The sequence below is a fragment of the Mus pahari genome, chromosome 13 (genome assembly GCF_900095145.1).
Source record: "Mus pahari chromosome 13, PAHARI_EIJ_v1.1, whole genome shotgun sequence".
NCBI lineage: Eukaryota > Metazoa > Chordata > Mammalia > Rodentia > Muridae > Mus > Mus pahari.
Window position 1 is genome coordinate 27,314,557 of NC_034602.1, and position 22,250 is coordinate 27,336,806.

Genomic DNA, 22,250 nt, shown 5'->3' on the forward strand with positions numbered 1-22,250 from the left:
TTTTGTCACTCTCTGAAGAATATGTGAATCCTGTTTTTAATATTTATAATAGATGGTGGCCGGCAGAAGTTTGCCATCCCAAAAATGTTCCCCCAAATATTCAGAAAATGAAGCACGAGATTGGAGAATTCCCTGTGTTTTTCTTTGGGTCTAAAGATTATTACTGGACTCATCAGGCACGAGTGTTCCCATACATGGAGGGGGACCGGGGCAGCCGCTACCAGGGGGTCAGAGGGATCGGAAGAGTCTTCAAGAACGGTATGGAGATTTCCCAATGCAGCATAGATGGCATACTCTTATGGCTTATTAATCCTAACTTCTGTTCTTTTGAAATTTGCTCTTTTAAAAAATTCTTGGACTAAATATTTTATCTCTACCTTTATACTAGAAAAAAGGAAGTTTGTAGGCTGATGTATTTATTTAAGTATACTTCAGCCTTTAACTTTTACAGTATTAGCTTATAGTTAATTTTATTAAATGCCATAATAATTATTTATTTTTGTTTTTGTTTTGAGACAAGGTTTCTTTGTGCAGTCCTGGCTGTCCCGGAACTCATTTTTTAGACCAGGCTGGCCTTGAACTCACAGAGGTCCACTTGTCTCTGCCTCGTGAGTGCTGGGATTAAAGGCATGTGGCACCACTGCCTGGCATAAAAACTCTTTAGAAGATACTATCTTTAGCACTAATTACAGACATTTTCCATAGCCGGCCTTTATGTGGCATCTCTGAAGATGATTTCCCATGGTTAGACTTCAGCTACTAAATCATTCCAATTCAGAAGACATAGTGGGACTTCGGTGCCTTACACAGTGTCAGGGTAGGCAGATTGACAGGTACGCTGTGTCTAATTCTACAGTCTGTGAGACAGAGTATAGAAAGTGTGGTTAAGCCAGATCATGGCCTGGGCAGGAAGGAATCAGGAGACTAGAGGCATGACATTGCACATCAGCATTTTCTCTAGGTACAGAATGAGTGTGAATAGTAGGAAAAGCTTAGAGTGCTTCCATGAGTCATGCAGGGAGAACTAAAGTTATGTCACTGCTGATGGGATTTGCCATGGTAGACGAAGATTTGTGTCTTGGGAGCTGTTGGTTCCTTGCTTGCAGCTGAAAGTTTAGCAGGCATCAGACAGCAGCAACCTGTTCTCTTTTCCCTGATACCTCAACATTTGGGAGCTTCAAGGAGTCTTAGTAATAATGGATAGCTATCGAAAGACTCTTGAAAATCATCGGGAAGGAGAGATCTGGTAGAGACTGAGACAACCCAGTGAGTTTAATACGGTTCCAAATGGTGAAAGTGGGACTACAGGCTTCTGACTCCTGGTACCAGTCTGCTATTAAGTTGGGCCCACTAATGACAGATCAGCAGCTGTCAGCTTAGCTCATCCACTGACCAGGCCTCAAATTGACATTGACATTCTGTGAGCTTTGGGTGTTGATGTAGCCTTTGCTGATCTGAACTACAGCTTCTTGTCAAAGCAGGTTCGCTTTCAAAGAGAATGGAAGTTCACTTTTTTTCTTAGTACACTCCGTCCCAAGCACCAGCACTGCTGCCTTGTCCTTAGAGCTCAATACAGAGAATGGGTAGTGCCTGACAAAGCCAAAGCCGGAGCCCCCGGTGCTTAGTCACTAGGCACTCACTTGCCTTTCCCAGTGTCTCATAGCCTATAGCTTACTGGAGACCAACAACAGTACTTAGCAATGACTGTGCGGCACAAAAGATAGACGCAGTTATTTACTGAAATATATTTCTTATATTCTGTTGACTTTTTAGCATTGCAAGAAGCTGAAGCTCGTTTTAATGAAGTCAAACTTCAGCGGGAAGCCCGAGAAACACAGGAGAGTGAGAGAAAGCCTCCACCATACAAGCATATCAAGGTACCTGTCAGGAATGAGAGGGAGAGAGAAAGAATGTGTGTGTGTGTGTGTGTGTGTGTCTCACGCATGCGCGCACACTCTCAACAGAGTAGTGAACGTGGCATTTGGGCTGCTGACTTTTTATACCCAGGTTGTGGCTGTTAGAAGGTCTGTCAGAAACTAAGTCTTTGAGTCCAATGATGATTACTAGGATGCATGTCTCCAAGGTGGGTCCTTGAGGGGGGCAGTATGAGTGTGCAGGGTCCAGGGCTCTCTGTTTACAAAGTAGAGTCATGACAACTTGCTTTTCTACTACAGGTGAATAAACCTTATGGTAAAGTCCAGATCTACACAGCTGACATTTCTGAAATCCCAAAGTGCAACTGTAAGCCCACGGATGAGAACCCCTGTGGCTCTGATTCGGAGTGTCTAAACAGGATGCTAATGTTTGAGTGCCACCCGCAGGTGTGTCCTGCAGGGGAATACTGCCAGAACCAGTGTTTCACTAAGCGCCAGTACCCTGAGACCAAGATCATCAAGACAGATGGCAAAGGGTGGGGCCTGGTTGCCAAAAGGGACATCAGAAAAGTATGTAATGTGTCTTTTTCTTTTTGTACTGTGATTCTTAATTGTGGGTGTACTAGAATGTATGTGGATGTGCATGTGCCGTGGCATGTGAGTGAGTGTGTGTGTGTGTGTGTGTGTGTGTGAGAGAGAGAGAGAGAGAGAGAGAGAGAGAGAGAGAGAGAGGAAGGAGACAGTGTTTGAGTGTTTGGGAGTCAGTTTTCTCCTTCCATGTGGGTCCCAGGGATTGAACTCAGGCCCACCCTCAGGCTTGGTGGCAAGGTCTTTACCTACTGGATCATTCCACTAGCCCTCCCTTCCCTGCATAAGAATTAAATGGCCCACTGCTTATTGTGTGTGTGGGGGGGTTTGTTTTTGCATTGGTATAAAAGATTTTAAAATAGTATTCAGATTGAATTATTATAGTTAAAAGTTGTAAGCCAAGTATGATGGTACATACCTGGTATGTGGCAAAGGCTGTCAAATCTCTCTTGAGTTCAAGGCCAGTATAGTCTATGTCGTGAGTTCCAGGCCAGGCAGGGCTACACAGTGGAGATACCCCCCACCCCCCAAAAAGAAAAAACAACAACAAAAAAAAACTATCAGAGTTAATACTGATAAACATCCTTGAGGCATGTCTTTGGTCAAAATCATAGTGTTTTCCTCTTAGGAAAAAAGAGTCTGTGAAACGATTGCTTTTCTTTAGACTGGCAATTAGATGCTCAGACATTCCTGCAAGAGCTAAGGAGGCATTACTATTTGACATTTTCTCAGCATAATCCAATATGAGTTAGATGAATGAAAAATTCATTGGCAGGACTGGACAGATGTCTCAGTGGCTAAGAGTAAGTACTTGTTCCTTTAAAAGGACCTGGGTTCTGTTCCCAGCACCAACATGGTGGCTCACAATCATTTATAACTCTAGTTCCAGGGAATATACTGTCCTCTTCTTGCCTCTAAGGTACCAAGCACATGAGGTGTACAGATATATATCCAGGCAAAATACCTATATACATAAAAATAAATAAAATTGGTGAGAAGAGACTTACTAACTTCTGCTAACCCTGTTTCTGCTTTCAGATTCATTTGCAGTATATCCCCATCATAGAGACACAAGTGGAATTGTTGTTTACCTTGTCACAGACTGGCCCTGAAGTACTTTTTCATGACCTAGGGCAGTAGTTTCAAACTCAAGGTCCATGACCAGAGTAGGTCCAGCATGGATAATGCATAAGCTGTAGCACTAGTATCAGCCGTGTATTTTTTTAAATGACTGCATAGATGTACCCTTCTCTAGCCTTCTTTGGTTGCCACAGCTGTTGCTTCATGTAGACTTGCTGTAGAACCTGCGTGTCAAGTTCTTTATAACCTCTTTCCCTTTGGGGGAATCTGTGTGTAATAATTATTTACATGGACCAGATATGTGCCTAAGAGGAAGACATTGAAGAAAGCAATATGGAATGTTGCTACTCTGAGAATAAATACCATGATATGTTTGCCACTGGAAATCTTAATTTATAAGCTATCTATATCACTTGAATTTGAACTTAACAAAGGACTTCTAGGACCCCCACCCCCAACATATTAACGCGTAATTACCCCAGACTGGTTTTTAGTGTAATGGTGTCCTGTATACTGATTCTGAGAATGGTCAGTATACACTCAGTCATTATATTCTTCTGATTTCCAGGGAGAATTTGTTAATGAGTATGTTGGTGAGCTGATTGATGAAGAGGAGTGTATGGCAAGAATCAAATATGCACATGAGAATGACATCACTCACTTTTACATGCTCACCATAGACAAGGTAATGGTCCTGGAAAGCCTGTGTTTGCTGTTCATTCCCGAAGTCTTGAACATGGACCGGGAGGACTGGCCTTTGTATTTTGTTGATATTCTCATTTCTTCTCTTTAATAACTTTCTTTCCAAATACTTACATTTTTTTTTTTTTCTGAATGTAGAGCTGCCCCTTGGCAGAGAGGATTCTAAGCCATGTTTGTTTAGTAAATAGTGTACCAAGAGTCTTCTTAAGACCAGGGGAAAGGAAAAAAGCATAGACAGAAGCATTTCAAGCTATCTGGACTACATTGTCTTTGGCTATGAGTCAATCCTTGCTTGTGAATCCAGTGCATTCTCATTCTCTCTCTCTCTCTCTCTCTCTCTCTCTCTCTCTCTCTCTCTCTCTCTCTCTCTCTCTCTCTTGCTCATGCTGACTTCAAACTTTTGAGATCAAGCACTCACCTACCTCAGCTTCCTAAGTAAGTGGGACTAGAGGGGTGTGCCATCCTCACTGCTCTGTAATTCATAGTTTTAAGCAGATGGAACCTATATGCTAGAGGGTTTTAGTGTTCTCAGAATGAAGGTAACTAGGCCTAGGTAGAGAAAGTGCTTCAGACTGGTACTCTTGTGTCTTCTGCAACCAGTAAGCTCAAAATCCAGCAGAAAAATGGGGCTCTGTTTCAAAGACAAGACTAATAATAGTGCTTGAAAACAAGATAGAAAATGGCTATTGAGAAGGCGTTTTGAATAGAGCATAGCAAACAGATTCTGCTATCTGGGGATATAAGGCCCCTGTAGAAAGAGGAATGGCTTCAAGAACCTCAGCCAATGGTCCCCTTTGGAAACTTGACCATTCTTAAACTCCCTTTGCTGTAGGCTGTGCTGTTTAGACCATTTAGTGAGGTCAGTGTCAGAGAGACAAGAGGGTTAAAAAAAAAAAAAAAAAAGACTTAGGGGATACTGCAGCCAAGTATGGTGCATGCCTACCTATAATCCCAGCATTTGGGACAGTGAGGCAGCAGGATCTTGAGTTGGAGGTCAGGGACCACATCTCAAAAAGCTGAGGGGTAAAGGGCAAGGAGGGAAAGTGAGTGAACGAGCCTCTGCACAGGGGTAGAATAAGATGTTAGCTAGCCCTGAAGGTGGTGGTGGTGGTGGTATGTGTATATCTGTGCATACATTGTAAAACAGGAGATGGTGAATATGGCAAAATACTAACTTATACAGGTAGGTAGGCTGCAGTAATGTGCTTTGTGCTTTCTCATTTTCTTGTGGCTTTATTTCTGTTTTGTTTTTTGTTTCGTTTTGTGTTTTGAATTAAATTGTTTGCAAAAGGTATAGAGCCTAGAGCTCTAGAGCTGAGTAGCATGTCCTCCTTCAGGCTCTGCCATGACATAAGATTAAGAAGATAAACTGATTAGGTTCATGTAAGGCCTTCTGTAGGAGGTCATTCTAGTCTGTTGGGAAAGCTAGCAAGCTAGGATTCTGGAGGCCAACAAACAGAAAGCAAGAGTTAGCACTGTGAAAGTGAGTCAGCACTGAGAGAGAGTCAGCACTGAGAGAGAGTCAGCACTGGGAGAGAGTCAGCACTGGGAGAGAGAGTCAGCACTGGGAGAGAGAGTCAGCACTGGGAGAGAGAGTCAGCACTGGGAGAGAGTCAGCACTGGGAGAGAGTCAGCACTGGGAGGGAGTCAGCACTGGGAGGGAGAGTCAGCACTGGGAGGGAGAGTCAGCACTGGGAGGGAGAGTCAGCACTGGGAGGGAGAGTCAGCACTGGGAGGGAGAGTCAGCACTGGGAGAGAGAGTCAGCACTGGGAGGGAGAGTCAGCACTGGGAGGGAGAGTCAGCACTGGGAGGGAGAGTCAGCACTGGGAGAGAGAGTCGGCACTGGGAAGGAGAGTCAGCACTGGGAGAGAGTCAGCACTGGGAGAGTCAGCCCTAGGAAGGAGTGATTGACTGATGCTCCAGGGATGCTCCTGCACCCTGTGTGAGGATAGCTTAGCTCCCCTGCTCAGCTCCGCCTTCCCTCATTTTAGTGCTGTACATTCAAAACTAAGACTTTCACAACCGTGCCTGCCCTGGAGAAGGCCCAGGCTTAGAAAAAGCCACTGACATCACCCACTTAAAAAGAAGCCTAGAACAACATTCAAAAGAAAAGAACAAAACTCAGTGAGACCAGAGGAAGTAGAATAATCTGATTGTCAGAGTTACTGTATTGTTAGATTCAAATGTCCAATTTTCAGTCAAAAAATCCTAAACCCTACAAAGAACAGAAAAGAATGTTCCATTCAGAGCAATAATTAAACCAATTTTAACTTTTTAAAAAAAGATTTATTTATTTTATGTATATGAATGCTCTATCTGCATATACACCTTTGTTCCAGAAGAGGGCATCACAAGGATACCCTTATAGATGGTGATGAGCCACCATGTGGTTGTTGAAAATTGAACTTAAGACCTCTGGAAGAGCAGTCAGTGCTCTCAACCAGTCCCCAAGTTTAGCTCTTAAAAAGACCTTTTAGATCTCTAGACAAAAAAAAAAAAAAAAAAAAAAAGAAACAACTTTTGTTAATTTTAAGTATTGGAGAATCAAACTCTTAAATCGTACAAATTCTATGATCTACCACTGAACTACATCCCTATCCCTGATTTAAATGAGCTTTATAGCCCAAGCTGGCCTTGAACTTGGAATCCTCCTGCCTCAGGCCAACTAGTATGGAAATTACAGACACCAGCTACTATGCCTGGTCTAAAACCATAATTTGAAAGATGCTTAAAGAGCTCAAAGGGCTGGGCATGATAACCCATGCCTATTATAGTCTTAGCACTTGAGAAGGTGTTCTCTCTGGAGTAGGTCAATAGCAAAGAGTTAGAAGGGTGCCCCTATAAATGTATTTATTGCTATTAGTTATACACATAAAAATGGTTAAGATGTGGTTGGGCATATGGCTCAGTGATAGAGTCTCTAGCCATCCACACCCACCTACACATCCTCACCCACCAGGGAGGGGGGGGGGGAAGAGAATGAGAATATTCCAGTAAGCTTTCATTTAAAAAAGCTGAGCATGGTAGCATATTTTTACAATCCCAATGCAAGGAAGATAGAGACAGAAGGATCCTTGGGTTGCTAGCCAGCCGAGTATAATTGGTGAACCACAGACTCCAGTGAAAGAGGCTATCCCAAAAAGCAGCAGTGATTGTGTAGAAACAAGATGGCTCATTGGTTAAAGGTGCTTTGCTGAAAGTCTGAAGACCTGAGTTTAATTCCAAGGACCCATGTGGTGGAAGAGCATCATCTCAGGAAAGTTGTCCTCTAGCTTCCACACCAGTACCATGACACACACAAGCATGCTCACACACACACAACAAACAAGGAAATAAATAGATATTAAAGAGAAAAACAAGGCAGCCTTTGAGAAATAGCACCCAGGCTTGAACTGGCCTCTGAATGCATGTACACACATGTATACAAACCTTGATAGTTTTCTGAAGGGACCTAAGTTCAGTTCATATGACCCATATCAGGCCCAACTGCTTGTAACTCCAGCACCAGGAGATCTGACACCCTCTTCTGGCCTCTCTGAGTAACCACACTCATATGACACCTATAGTCACAGAGATACACCAATACATGTCTTTTCTAAAAAAAAAAAATTCAGTTGGAGAGCTCTCAGGTAAGCTACCCTGGATATCATGGCACAATATCAGAAACCAGAGACCTTACCTCATAGACAGGGTGGGAGCAGAGAACTGACCTCTAAGCAGTTGTCTCCAGACCATCACATACATGTCTATAGTCACATACTTGCATGCACTTTTTGAAACATGTATTTACTTTGTGTGTGTAGGTGTGTGATTGTCCATTCTGTGGCATACTTGTAGAGGTCAGAGACAACTTTCAGAAGTCAGTTCTCTTCTTCCAGGGTGTGTGGTCAAGCTCCCTCCTGCTATGGGGCTTGATGGCAAGAGCCATTTCACCAGCTGATAAGTATACAAATACAGCTAAGGTGTGATTTAGCAAGCTACATTGTTCATCTGTCATCTTCAGATACACAGAGAACTGGCAAGGGTGTTAGTTTAGTATAGTAAGATGCAGGTCCCTGAGCTCCATGCTGATACTGTTTCTATTTTTATTCTCCGGGAGTGAATTCTGAGTCCTGGGCTGAAGTGATCTCCTTGCATCTGAAGTACCTAGGACTATAGGCATGCCCACCAAGTTTCTCTTTCTGTTCTTGTATCAACTGATGGGTGCAAACCTTGGAGATTTCTTAAAGGACCCAAGTGTTTACTGCCAAGAGAAACCCCTAAGGTTAGCACCCATCAGGTGGCACAGGCATAGTCTTCCCAAGTGTGTGCCACTCACAGTGCTCTGTGGTCCACAGGCGCAGCCAGGAATACTCTTGGCACAGATTCATCCCTACTCAGGCATGGCTGACCTCATAAATAACCACTGTAGAGCAGAGAGACTACTGAGCTATGTATATGCTCTAGAGGTTTTAGGGGAGAAGGTTTATCTGTATACCCACCTGCCCATCTCCTGGTCTGGGCCGGGATTGGTGGTTCTTTTTTCTCTGTTGTACTTGGGTACTTGGATTTCAGTGAGTTAGTTCCCAGTGCCGCTGTGTACTCATATTTGTGATTCTGCTGATTGCCATTTCAGAACTGTCAGCCTGCGCCTCTCCCCCTCGTGTCAGCACAGCATCAGCATCATAAACACAGATAATTGTTGTAGCCGGTGGGAACTTGAGCATGTTATGCTTGTGCCCTCCTTGCTCTTTAGGAGTTGATACCACTTGCCTACTTCTAATGAAGTTTGCTCTTCCCCGGCAGTGCTGGTTTCCTACAGACTCTTGCTAATCTTCCCAGGTCTAGTATTTCTCCTAGCTTATTTGTTGCTAGGGTTGATGCTATAGGTTCCAGCCCACTGTCCTCACCACTGCTCACTTGGGTTCTCTTTGTGTTCTGGTTTTGAGCAAGAGAATCTGGACTGGTTGAACGGTTCTGGTCCAAATGGACAACAGGATACCATTACTTTCAGTATAACAAGCAACATTATCTGATACAACTCACACCACAAAGAATCCCTTTAAAGATAAAATGTCATTGACTTTTTTCCTACAGGACCGCATAATTGATGCTGGCCCCAAAGGAAATTATTCACGATTCATGAACCATAGCTGCCAGCCCAACTGTGAGACCCTGAAGTGGACAGTGAATGGGGACACACGGGTTGGCCTGTTTGCTGTGTGTGACATTCCTGCAGGTACATCACTGGGGTCCTACAAGTTTCTAGTGCCATATGGACAAGCAGAGGCAACGGCTGCTATTTGCTATGGCTGAGTTTGAAAATGTCTAGGATAAGAATTTGGAAATTTTGTTTTGGATATCTGTTTTATGAAGCGAATTGATCAATCTGTGAGTTATGCCACTGTATGCCTGAAAGCGGGGGGGGGGGGCACATTTTCTTGAAGCTTAACTCTCAACTTTAGTATCCATTGCCTCAGGAGGACAGGGGCCTCTAACAAAGCATTGTGTTGCCTCTAGGGACAGAGCTGACTTTCAACTATAACCTTGATTGTTTGGGCAATGAAAAGACAGTCTGTCGTTGTGGAGCCTCCAACTGTAGTGGGTTCCTTGGAGACAGACCAAAGGTAAGGGCATCATGGCTTCTTTCTGTGAAGCTGGAACACAGAGCTCTGGTGCCATCATGGCATCTGAGAAGACAGCTTTCTAGTAAGCAGCACCTCCTCCCAGTAGACTGTTGCTATGACAAGGGCAGGATCCCTGCAGTGTGTGGGTTGGGATCAGTGAGGCCCTGTCAGTGTAGGCCACTTGTTAGGACTTCCTCACTGATAGATTCCTGTGAGATTTAGCCTAACGAAGCACCAACAGATGTATGGCTTAAACATTGAGAACATAGACTCAGTCTTGAACACAGGTAGGTAAAATCAGGTAGTTATTGACAGGACCATGTTTGTTCAAAAGTTTCAAGAGTCTTTAAGGCCTCCTTCCTGCTCCTGTTGATGGCTGTGGTGTTCCTTAGGTTGTGCAAGCCTTATCCTGGCGTTGCATTGCTTCACATGAGGCTCCATGTGGTTGGTGTCTATCTTAACCACTGCCTCCACTGCCTTGCTACCTTTTTTGTTGTTTGCATTGCTGTATGTGGGTCCCAGAGCCCATGCCTGCTAGGCAAGTGCTCTCCTGAGTTACGGCTTTTGGACACCAGTGCCTTTCAAGTTGATTGCAAATCATGCTTATTTGATGTGCCAACGTTGATTTTTATTGTAATTTCTTTTTTTAAAATTTCTTTATTTTTTTTAATATATGATGAGTACACTGTCAGTCTTCAGACACCCCAGAAGAGGGCATCAGATCCCATTACAGATGGTTGTGAGCCACCATGTGGTTGCTAGGAATTGAACTCAGGACCTGGAAGAGCAGTCAGTGCTCTTAGCCACTGAGCCATCTCTTCAGCTCTTATAACTTCATTCACAATGACTTCTAAAATCATGTCTCCAAGGTCCTTGGGAGAATATGAATTTTGGGGTACCCCTTACATATAAAAGGCCAAGGCTATCATGGGCATCTCTACCCTGAGCTGCAGACTGAGCCCATCCTCTAGATATTTTCCGAAGGACTGCTGCTTTGACACTGGGTTGCCCTTATCTGTGCTGCTTATAATTGAATTCTTAGCTAAGAGAAGTTCCCAGCAGGCCAGCACTCTGACAACGTCTTTGTTAGCAGATCCCATGCATGATATTATTGAGCCTATATATTGTCTTCTGTCTTGGCAGAAGTTGCTTAAGGTGTAGTGGATCATCGCATTGGCCATTGCCCTCTTCTCTGTGTAGGGGATATACCCTTTTGTGGTGCTAGAAATGGAACCTACAGCCTTGAGCTACATTTCTAGCTCAAGCACCCTTATGTTGGAACACCCTAGGGATCTGTAATGTCCCTCTGGACCTTGCTTTTTGGGCATCTGTGTACTGTGCCTTTTATTACTGCTTTAGTTAGTATTCTTTTATGAGAACTATCTTAATTCTTATTTCTAGACATCAACATCCCTTTCATCAGAGGAAAAGGGTAAAAAGGCCAAGAAGAAAACCAGAAGGCGCAGAGCCAAGGGTGAAGGAAAACGGCAATCAGAGGATGAGTGCTTCCGCTGTGGTGATGGTGGACAGCTGGTGCTGTGTGACCGAAAGTTCTGTACCAAGGCCTACCACCTATCCTGCCTGGGTTTGGGCAAGCGGCCCTTTGGTAGGTGCCCAGCCTCCAGCCAGTTTCTGATGACTTACAGAGGGCTTGCTTGTCATTCTTATTAGGCCTTTCTTTACTGACTGGACCTTCCTTACCTGGTTGCAAATTCATGGGAAGGTCAGGTGGTAAATGTCTCCAGTCCAGGGAACCTGCTGAAGTCTAGGATGGGGTCAGGCCGTAGCTTCCTAAACCCAGTTTAGAGTGGTCATTTCATTAGCACCAAGATCCAAAGTGATATGCACCAGGCAGGACACTATTGGAAAAGACAGGTTCCACTGTGGCAGCCTCACCAAGACTAGTCTCAGTGACTGGAGGACCTGGTTGTTAGACACCTCATCTAACTCCCTCTCCAGGACTTATAGGCACTGTCCCTAGAGATGACCTAGATTTAGCAGGAATTGCTATTTAAGATGGAGCCACAGGGGGCTGGTGAGATGGCTCAGTGGGTAAGAGCACCCGACTGCTCTTCCGAAGGTCAGGAGTTCAAATCCCAGCAACCACATGGTGGCTCATAACCATCCCTAACGAGATCTGATGCCCTCTTCTGGAATGTCTGAAGACAGCTACATTGTACTTACATATAATAAATAGTTAAATCTTTAAAAAAAAAAAAAAAAGATGGAGCCACAGATTTGGCTCCATGGAAGACAACAGAATAGGCTTTGTGTCTCACTATCTCTACATCATACTCAAGAGAGATCATAGCATTGGGATGAAAGACAAAGATTTCACTCAAAGACAAGAAATGGCTTTATATTATCTGTAGTGGACTTGACAGCTATCCTTAATAATAACAAAGGCCATCAGAGATTTACATCTAAACAGAAAACTGGTTCCTTATAGTAGGCAAAGCACAAGCCAGGCATGATACCACTTGGGAAGCAGAGGCAGGTGGATTTCTGAGTTCAAGACCAGCCTGCTTTAGGATATTCAGAGGTACACAAAGAAACCCTGTCTCGAGTCAAGTCAGGGCCGCTGTCATCAGTAGACACCTAGTGTTAAGTGATCTGTGTCTGGTGTGATGCTGCAGTAGGCAGGGTGTATGCTGTGTGTCGTCCATAGCACTTAGTACCTGCCTGGCCTTTGAGCACCAATTACAAGCTTCTCTCTGGCAACTGAAATGAAAAGCAGACTCTTGCAGGGCAGTGGTGGCGCACACCTTTAATCCCAGCACTTGGGAGGCAGAGGCAGGCAAATTTCTGAGTTCGAGGCAAGCCTGGTCTACAGAGTGAGTCCCAGGACAGCTAGGGCTACACAGAGAAACCCTGTTTCAAAAAAGAAAAAAAGCAGACTATTATTTGACTAGCCAAATAAAAAAGTCATTTTAAGTTAGGTATGCTGGTATGTTCCAGTTGGCCCACCAACTCAAGGCTGAAGCAGGAGGATGGCTAGTTATAAAGATCCTGGTCACCTTGGTGGGTATCTCTTGTAAGAAAAATAAGACTATGGATATTAGCTCAATGGTACAGCACATGCTTGCGGCCCTGGGTTCAGTCCCTACCTCTTCTCCACCCTGAATATATACTGAAGCTTTGACTCTGTTACTTCCATTTGCTGATGCTGTCTGTGCTTTATTGCAGGGAAGTGGGAATGCCCTTGGCATCACTGTGATGTATGTGGCAAACCTTCTACCTCATTTTGCCACCTCTGCCCCAACTCATTCTGTAAGGAACACCAAGATGGGACTGCTTTCCGTTCCACCCAGGATGGGCAGTCCTACTGCTGTGAGCATGACCTGAGGGCAGACCCTGCAAGTAGCACCAAGACTGAGAAACCCTTTCCAGAATCACTGAAGTCGAAGGGAAAGAGGAAGAAAAGGCGGTGTTGGCGAAGGGTCACAGACAGCAAATAGCGCTTGGTCAGACCCTGGGGTGGTGTGGGGCAGCCAGCCCTGCAGACTGGGAAGGCAAGCACGCACCCACCCCGAGAACCCAGCTCCTATCGCTGTGTGTATAGGCCTGCTTGGGTGGAGGCAGCTCCTCCCACCACTGAGCCATCCTCGGCAGCTGTGCTGCGTCTGCACTGATGCCTGCCAGCTGCAGGCTTGGCAGTCCAGGATAAACAAGCCTTACTATGTGCAGCGTCACCTCTACACTTGAATCTGAGACCCAGCATCAAGGTGCCCTCCCATTTCTATTTTAGATTAAAGTTATGATTGAAGATGAACTGGCATGTGAAATGCTTTTATCTTACCTGAAACAAAGAATTTTCTAAAGGTCACCATTAGCTCTTTCTTAATGGTGCAGGCTTCTGATCACATACTGCCCACGTACTCAGGGCAGACTGGGCCTCCAGCCCTGGGCTCCTTCCCATCAGGATTGGTAATTCTTCCGTTGTTTGAAACAGCCTATGTTCTTTGTATTAATGTGAATTTTTCCTCAAAGTGCTTTGTTTCCACTTTGAGTGGTTGTGGTGTTGTAAGATTCCTCTCGTGGCTTCCCTGTTTGTGGACATGACCAGTGACAGCAGTGTGGCCTGTGGAGCAGAGCAGCCGCCTTTGTTTTGCCTGTTTTTCTCTAATGTCTTTTGAAAACCTTGTACATTTTCATCACTTGGTATTTTCCTGACATTTATTCCCAACATTCTTTTGCTAAAACACATTATTACCAGCTAAAATGTATCTGAGTTGTCTGGCAGATACAAACTATTGAGCACAGAGGGAGGTAACCACAGGATCCATCTGGGGTGGGGGGTGGAGGGGTGGTTCGGTACAAGACAGCCTGAAACCTAGGCTAATGCTTTGTTTGGTGCATGTTTGTGGAGCCTAAAGCTGGTTGCCCGTTCTCTCTCCCCCTGGTTTCATGGTGGTGAAGTCTGATGGTATCTGTTTCCCTATGAGATTTAAGTGATTTCTTTTAAAGGCCCAGCCCGAGGACTACTAGACTGTCTGTCCTTTGACTTGCTTCTGCCTTCTCAGGAGTGCATCTTGGCCTTGGAGACCTCATGCTTTCTTTCTATTGGGAGGGAAGGCGCATGCAATGGATCAACAATGGATGGCTTTGGAAAAACCACGAAGTTAAACTAGCCATTAAGTCCCCAAGATTTGCTACCCACTGCTGTCCTGCTGCCCTCTAGCCTTCTAGAACTGCAGTCTCCATTCAAACCAGGACTGAGCATTCTTAGTGGTCAGCATCAGTCAGGACACCTGAAAGCCTAGCATGTCGTGAGCACTGATCAGAGCCCACCCCCTTGGCACTTCTAGAGTAGTCCCCCAAAAGTTGAAGCAGCTTTGCAGTCAGCCTGTTGCTTCCATAGGCACAGGCCTAGTTACCTCTGGAGACGCCTATTTGACCGGACGAGGTCAGGAACACTTTTCAGTTTAGAATTTAATCTGGCTCAAACTGCTCTATAAAAATACTAGATTAGTTCATAAAGTTGTTATTTATGGCCCCAGTTTGGAAGGATGATGTAGTGATAGGCCACATAGCCTCCTCATATGCACATGGCCCCCAGGCTCCATGGTGGGCCCATCTTCTCCCAAAGCATCCTTTCCTACCAGCTGAGTAGCTTCTGGGAAAGAGAAAAGCAGCAGAGCTAATTTTGCAGTACACTTTGGGAACAAATTAACTTTTTAAAAAGAATCTTAAGTAAAATCTTGGGATTTTTGGTTCCAAATTATTTTATAGTCTTTCTGAAGGAAATTTTATGGACATTTTAGACAATTTTCCCTTTCTAAAAAGTATTACTAAATAATAACACTAACTCTAAAAACCAACCGAAGACTTATTTACAAATCTGGGGTAATTGACCTTTCCAACGGGCCTAGGGCTGTGACTCTGGATGTGGTAGGTGTCCTGAATCTGATGGAGATGTTACTTTCTGAATATCAACTCCAGTTTCTTCCTTAATGTGACATAAACAAATGAAAACTGCCCATATTCCATACTACTCAGGAGCCTTGACATCCCAAGCCAGGCAGGAGTTGTTCCCTAGTCAGCACACACCTGCGCACACTTCTGCAGCGTGGCAGCAGCCCGGGGATACACAGCCAGTGTCCACAGTAGTACTGGTCTATGAGAATGTGGAACTACAGCACTTCAGACCTAGGCGCCTGGAGGGCAGTGCATCTGTCAAGAGTGATGAGGACCCTCCTGGCACTAGTATGTAAGGATTCCTTGGGTCTCAGGCAGGCACACTGAGGTTGGCATTTCTGAGGACTTCCAAGTGATACCTTAGCATGATGTGTGACGTGCCCATCCTCCAGAGCTAATTTTCAAGAGTTAAAAGATAAAAAATGTTTTAATTAAGTTAATGCAAACACCTATCAGTTGCCAAATAACTTCATCTACATGGAGTGTAGCTGATGACTGTTAGTAGAATAAAATGCTGTGTCCATGTGTATCATGGTGTCACTGTATCCTGTTGAGATGTGAAATGCCCTATCAGAAATTAAATAAGTTTAAATGTGCCGATTGGTGTCTAAACGTCATACAATATAAAGTCAGGTTCCTTTTAGGAAGCTGGGTGCTGTCCCTAGGTCTGATAGTGAAGGCTTAAAAACTTGAAGTTTGGGGGGANGGGGGAGTTAATAATGAAATAATAGATGAGAATTACCAGTTGGGGNAAAATAGCATTTAAAGTGGAAAGTTGTGTTTGGAAAACTGTAATGAGTATTTTTTTATTAAAAAACTTTAAAAGGCCTTTTTCTTACACTTATTTAATATGTAACTGTGTCTGACTCCTCCACTTCCTGGGTGCCCACAGTTGCCCTACCCATTTACCAACCTCAATTATTTTCAGGTAGCCTTACCTCCAACCCTGCCTCTCCTCTCCCAGGTTCTGACGGCTGTATATGGAAGGGTTTGGCCTCAGAGCAGGGAGTCAAGCTAGCCTGAAACACAGCTCTGTGGGCTTTCTTTAGAAAAACTAAACTTTAATACTCAGGTCATTTTACAATGAAAATAGGAACCCAGACACAGGTTTGAAATGTTTACAACTGTACAAAAGACATACAAATCCCTGGTAAGTAGTGGCATCAAGGCTGGTCATAGCCCCCCTCACACCCTAGACTTGCCAGGTGTCACCTTTGGTCCCCTCGATCTCATGAGGGAGGGCATGCACAAGCAGAGAGAGGGAAAGCCCTCTAAGCCAGTACTTTTTTTTTTTTAAAGAAGAAATAAAAAAGGTAAAAGTCGAACAGGCACTAAAATTATGAAGTAACTTTTGGTTTGCATTCAAAACAGAATACTGAATAAAAAAAAGTATCTTAATCACACAGAAAACTAACTCATTAGAATATAAAAAATAAGCCTAAACTCCCCAGAGAAATGGCGGGGCCCAGGAGCCTGTGGATTTCAGGTGCTGGGTAGAGCACATCCTCCGGTATCTGCTCAGGTCTCTCAGCACAACCAGCAAACCTTGTCCTCTGGTCTGATGAGGGTCAGCAGCAGAGATGGCACTTAGGACACATTGGTCATAGGCTTGTACTTCTTGAAGCGTGTCCACTGGCCTGTGGCGTAGTTCATCTCGAACACTGTGTCCACTAGCATGGTGGTACTGCCCTGGCCGTCTGCCTTGGGCAGATCCTCCGTGTGCTCACTGAGCTTGATCTGGATCACATCCCCCTGCTCCGGGCATGGGTTCTCTGTAGGGAGCAGGGACTGCTGGGCAGGTGCCTAGGGCCAACCAACCCATTCCCCAACCCATGGGGTGCACCTCCCAAGCTTAGCATTAGCACAGACGCACCTCGAGAGCCAGCCATGAAGCCCAGGATGAGGGCCTTCTCTGGCCGAGTGACCTTGTTTGCCGTCTTGAACATCTCCTGGGCAGCAAACATCTGTTCTCTCTGTGAAGAGATGATGTGGGTGCCCGGGGTGCCAAGGTCACCTGCCTCTACCATTGGCCCTGCTATGCTCATCTTATAATACCGCCTGGCTGCAAACAGGCAAAGCTATGCTATCCATCTAATGGCCTTGGGCCCTGCCAGGGTACTTACTGTGAGGGACAGGTTCTTCTTAGGTTGCTGCTGAACAGGGGCTGGAGCCTGGGTCTGAGGGGCCACCATGGCCACTGGGGGCGTCTGAGCAGTGGGAGTGACAGCTGGGGGAGTAGTAGGTGTCAGAGGTGAGGTAGGTGCTGCAGGTGTTGGTGTAGCTGGGCTCAGGCCACTGTTATACATGGGTGCCCTTTGTTTAAACTGTGTTGGCAGGGTGGGACTTGGAGCGCTGGGTTCCTCAGGTGGCCGGCTGGCTTCACGAGAGGGTGGAGCTGCAGGCAAAGCAGGTTTATTAAGAGCTGTCCAGGATGACGGGTGTGGCGGCGCATGCCTTTAATCCCAGCACTAGGGAGGCAGAGGCAGGCGGATTTCTAAGTTCAAGGCCAGTCTGGTCTACAGGGTGAGTTCCAGGAGACTATACAGAGAAACCCTGTCTTGAAAAACTTAAAAAAAAAAAAAAAAAAAGTTGTCCAGGAAAGGGAGACTTCATTCCTAATACTTGGTCCCCAGGCTCCCTGCCCCATGCACCATTTTCTGGAGAGGCAATAGGCTCAGCTCCACTTCTCCTGCCCTGACAACTACCCCATATCCACCTACTCTTGTCTTGTTCCATCACTGCTGCCCAGAAGCCCTTGCTGACTGACCTTCATAGTCAGGGACATGAGCCCTGTGCACTACTACCCGGCAAGGCAGAGCTCATGTCCTCAGGCATTTCTAGACTTGTGGTTTAAGTTGTCTAAGGCTCTGGTTAGGTCCTAGCGTATGATGTTACCCATATATACCCTGGTACTGGTTACAGGAAGATGGAAAACAGCTTCTCCAAGCCAAGCACAGTCTGCCTCAACAAGGCTGCTGACCCTTACATGTCCTGGGGAAAACTGACCCCCCAACCTACAGAGCTGAGCTCAATGGAGCCAACACCCTGAACAAATGACTAACCCAAGCTTATGTCTGTCCCTTAAAGAATCATCCCTCTGCAGAATGGCTCATCTGGGAAGAGAAAATCCTTGGCTTCCCCTCCTAGCCTCCTCACCCCCCACCCACCACCCAAAGAACAGGGTGCCCAAAGTGGCAACTTGGCAGCTACTTGTTCATTCAAATCAGGCCTTCTGGCTTGCTTATTGGCCAAGAGATCCTTCTGCTGCCTGGGGTCAAAAGACTCTGGGTCAGGTGCTTTAGTGCTGAGCAGCGCCTGTGAGCTTCCCAGGTGGGTATGCTAGGCTCCGTCCAGGGGTCAAAAGTAACCCTGCAAGCCCAGGGCAAGTTCTTATGTGGACTGAGGGAAGACATACTTACCTGGGGGAGTCTCAGAGCTGGGGATGTAAGATGAGGCAGGTACCACACTGGGGGTAGAGGGCAGGTAACTTGTGGAGGGCAGTGTTGGCTCACTGTTCAGAGACCCAAGTTTCTGGAAGACAGAGACAATAGTTCCTCCAGGCAGAGGTAAGGGTTTCAGTACACCTTCCTGGGAGTAGCCTGGACAACCTCAATCAGCCATTGCCCATCAACAGATCAAGATAGCAAGTATTGCTATCCCCAGGGCAGGGATAGTGGCTTCTCTAACCATAAGCCCCTGATTTTAGTGATGCTGGACTTCAAACTTAAGCCACAGCCACCACCCTATGCTCCCAAACTGATATCGAGGGAAAATAGTTCAGCAATGCAAAGGGTACTGCAAAGAAAATGGGCTCAGAGACCATACCAAGAACGGCCACACTGCCTCCACACACACAACCTACACACCTGGCTCTAAATACTCATTTCTACAGATCAACCTTGGGAAAGAGCTACTCTGGCTCAAACACCCTTCCCACATGCATGCCATGCCTGGTCTGCAGAGCACCTGGGCCTCAAGCAGGAACCATACCCAGTGGACAGTGAGGAGCTTGAGGTAACAGTGGTATGGAAACACCACAGGCAGTAATCCTAGTATGAGGCAGGTATTTGTTCCAAACAAGCGACTGATGTCGAAGGCAGGCTCTGGCTCCTTCAGCTACCAGCATACATAGCCGTTCATACATGCATACATATCTGCACACATGTACACACATACAGTACATATCTCAGCGGCTACCTGTGTGGACACCAGGCCAGCAGCATAGTCAGGGGTAGCATTTTCAACAACTGTCTCTTCCTTGGTGGGCTTTTCTACCACTTCTGTGTCTGCCAATAAAGGAAGAGAAGGCTGGTTAGTGGCTCTGACCCAGCTCCAGTGCAAGTCACAAGTGTTCTCTGTGAAGGCCAAATGCAAAATAGCACTGTGCACTTAGGTCTCAGGGCAAGGAAATGATACCTTGGATCAGGTATTATAACCTGTAATCCTAGTAGTTAGAAAGCTACAAGCCCGAGGCCAGCCTGGACCACAATGTACGGACCTTGTCTCAAAAAGCCACATACCCCCCACTCAAAACAAAACCAACCAACAAAAAAAAATCCCTGGGAAAAGTCACAGACAGACTAGACCACAAAGAAAAAACATGAAGAAACCCAAAGGACCCAGACACTATACTGGCAGAAGCAACTACAGCACATCAGGCTGCACTGCCCTTGACATCCCTCCAAACCTTCAATGATCCACACCTAAAGTCTTCCTCCTCCTCTTTGCCTCTCGGCCAGCACCAACCGTATTCAGCTCAGAAATATCCAGCAGCTGCCAAAATAAATACATGCCGCACTTAATTATAGAGCAAAGAATCAATGCTTAGCCTTGGCAGGATCATGAGAAGGGATGTCCCACCTTCACACCCCTTTCTTTCTGCAGTGGTGTCCTCGAAGGTGGTATTGGAGTCCGGTTCCCAGAAGGGCTGAAGACGCTGGGTGTGGTGGGACTTCTGAAGGGGGCTTGCTTTGGAATGCCTTTGAGAGGGGCTACAGAAAAGACACTATTATCAGTGATAATGTCTGTGGGGGGCCCCAGCAGCCACTTGAGCAAGGCTGCCTCTGGGAAACCCCACAGAAAGTTAGTCTCCTACCACATTGTGGACTTTGCACATTTCATCTTGTGCTAAAAAGAACTTAAGGGGATGGAGGAGTTCTAGAGGAGTCCCCTCTTGTACCTGACACAGTGCTAAGTGCACATAACACAGGTACATGCACGAAGAGCCAGGCTACTGTGTGACCCTCTAACTTGGAGACTTGCCCTGGGCACATGGCACCTGCCATAACTTTTACACTCAAGAGGCTAGCTACAGATGACAGAGGGACTACAGCAAATGTCTCCTTCCCAGGCAGCTGCTTCACCACATACAGCCTCCTTCCTTTCCCCAGGATAAGATGCACATGGACTTGCTTGTCCTCACACGGCTTCTCACTACAGAGCCGTGGGCTTCACCTCTCAGGACTAATGTCCAAGTGCATTTTGTGGTGAGGAAAAATCCTACCTTTCAAGCCAAACCCTCCCGCCTGGCAGCAACGGCAGCAGCACCCGAGAGCACAGGAGTCTTACTTGTAGTGTCCATCTTTCGAAGCAGCCCCCGGCCCTTAGCATGGAATGGAACCCCAGCACTTCTCTTCAGCTGCTGTGCTGTCTCAGTAGCTGTGAGAATAAAAGCCACAAGATCAGGGTCACTTAGAGCACGGGGCCTCTCAACCTATAAAGCAACTATAACCAGAGACTTTAAAAATACTCAAGGTAACTCCTTTACATAACCCAGCTGGAATGTACCCAGAAATGCTGCTGAAGTTTATAGCTGATGCTTCCTTTAAAAACAAACAAAAAAGCCCAAAACAAAACACAGAAAGGAAGGACTGTTTCCTGGTATTTGTTTTTATAATATATTATATAGTTATAATATCATTATATATTATTCATATATTATTACATATTAATACATTATATATTTATAATATCATTGCCTATATAATTTAACATTAAGCTAAGAATTAAGCGGGAAATTTTTGCTACTTTGTAGTTGCCAGAGCTTCTATGTAGTCTTATTTTTCCTCAATCATTGTGCCCAAGGCAGCAAAATGGACAGAATGGAGACAGGAGAAATGAGCTACAGGGCTGGGGAGGGGGTTGGGGGAGTTGGTTTTCTTGACAAGAAAAGAGGAAGTGGGCAATTGCTCATGCATGGCTTCTGGGTTGCCACATCTCATCATGGTGCTAGGTGCTTCTGAGGACATACTGAACGGCAATAGTTTAGTTTAAGACCACCTTAATCTCCACTACATCTCCAAAGGGATGGCACTGTGGCTAGAGTCCATTCCATATTCCCTTTGTTCTGGGAACCAAAGTTGTCTTGGGACAGAAAACCTGAAGCCAACACATAGCTAAGTCTCCTCTGGGTTGCCCCTGACTTGACTGTCTCGTCATGTCATGTCATATATTCTCAAAACTCCTGCTCAACTCTGCCCACTTCCGTCAGGGACTCTGTGGCAATGGAAGAATAATACCACAGCTGTTTTTAAAAAAACAAAACAATAAGCAACAACAACAAAAAGAGCTATTTACAAATACTAGTAATGTTAATTGCATAGCCAAAATAAGTTTATGGAAATCTATGTCTTTAATTTTTTAAATCTTTTTCACTTGTTGGTTTTTTGTTTATATTGTTTTGCCAAAACAAGGTCTTCATTGCCTAGGCTGGTCTTAAGTCAGTTTGTATTCATGTGATCTTTCTGTCTCAGCTTCTCAAAAAGCCGTGAACTAGGTACCCAGTGCACCTGGCTTAAAACCCATGCTTTAATGTTATTTGGCTAAAGGACACTTTCCCTGCCCTGTCTCCAGCCTTCCACATAAACTTTCCTAAGGCGTGATTTGGGAAAGCATTTAATAAAACCATCTAATACGATAGAGACCAGGTCAGGATACAAACAGCAGCCTCACACCAGCATCCCATTGTGAGGGACCCACACC

General features: G+C 45.4%; 2 protein-coding genes across 3 annotated transcripts in view; one reads left to right on the top strand and one right to left on the bottom strand.

Moving 5' to 3' along the window:
- The window catches only part of Nsd2 (nuclear receptor binding SET domain protein 2), a 76,956-nt gene extending 60,858 nt beyond the window's left edge, over positions 1-16,098 (top strand). For both annotated transcript variants that reach the window (XM_029545185.1, XM_021210232.2), the window contains 8 exons: positions 53-258; positions 1,774-1,877; positions 2,175-2,444; positions 4,111-4,227; positions 9,322-9,463; positions 9,745-9,851; positions 11,253-11,457; positions 13,038-16,098. In XM_029545185.1, coding sequence (XP_029401045.1) covers positions 53-258; positions 1,774-1,877; positions 2,175-2,444; positions 4,111-4,227; positions 9,322-9,463; positions 9,745-9,851; positions 11,253-11,457; positions 13,038-13,309 — 1,423 coding nt within the window. In that variant the 3' untranslated portion in view covers positions 13,310-16,098. The remainder of the gene's footprint in view (positions 1-52; positions 259-1,773; positions 1,878-2,174; positions 2,445-4,110; positions 4,228-9,321; positions 9,464-9,744; positions 9,852-11,252; positions 11,458-13,037) is intronic.
- Positions 16,099-16,313: 215 nt separating this feature from the next.
- Positions 16,314-22,250, bottom strand: part of Nelfa (negative elongation factor complex member A) — a 30,890-nt gene continuing 24,953 nt past the window's right edge. The window contains exons 4-11 of the mRNA XM_021210237.2: positions 20,838-20,927; positions 20,130-20,260; positions 19,973-20,042; positions 19,467-19,555; positions 18,689-18,800; positions 17,393-17,664; positions 17,143-17,242; positions 16,314-17,041 (exon numbers count right to left, since the gene is read on the bottom strand). Coding sequence (XP_021065896.1) covers positions 16,857-17,041; positions 17,143-17,242; positions 17,393-17,664; positions 18,689-18,800; positions 19,467-19,555; positions 19,973-20,042; positions 20,130-20,260; positions 20,838-20,927 — 1,049 coding nt within the window. The 3' untranslated portion in view covers positions 16,314-16,856. The remainder of the gene's footprint in view (positions 17,042-17,142; positions 17,243-17,392; positions 17,665-18,688; positions 18,801-19,466; positions 19,556-19,972; positions 20,043-20,129; positions 20,261-20,837; positions 20,928-22,250) is intronic.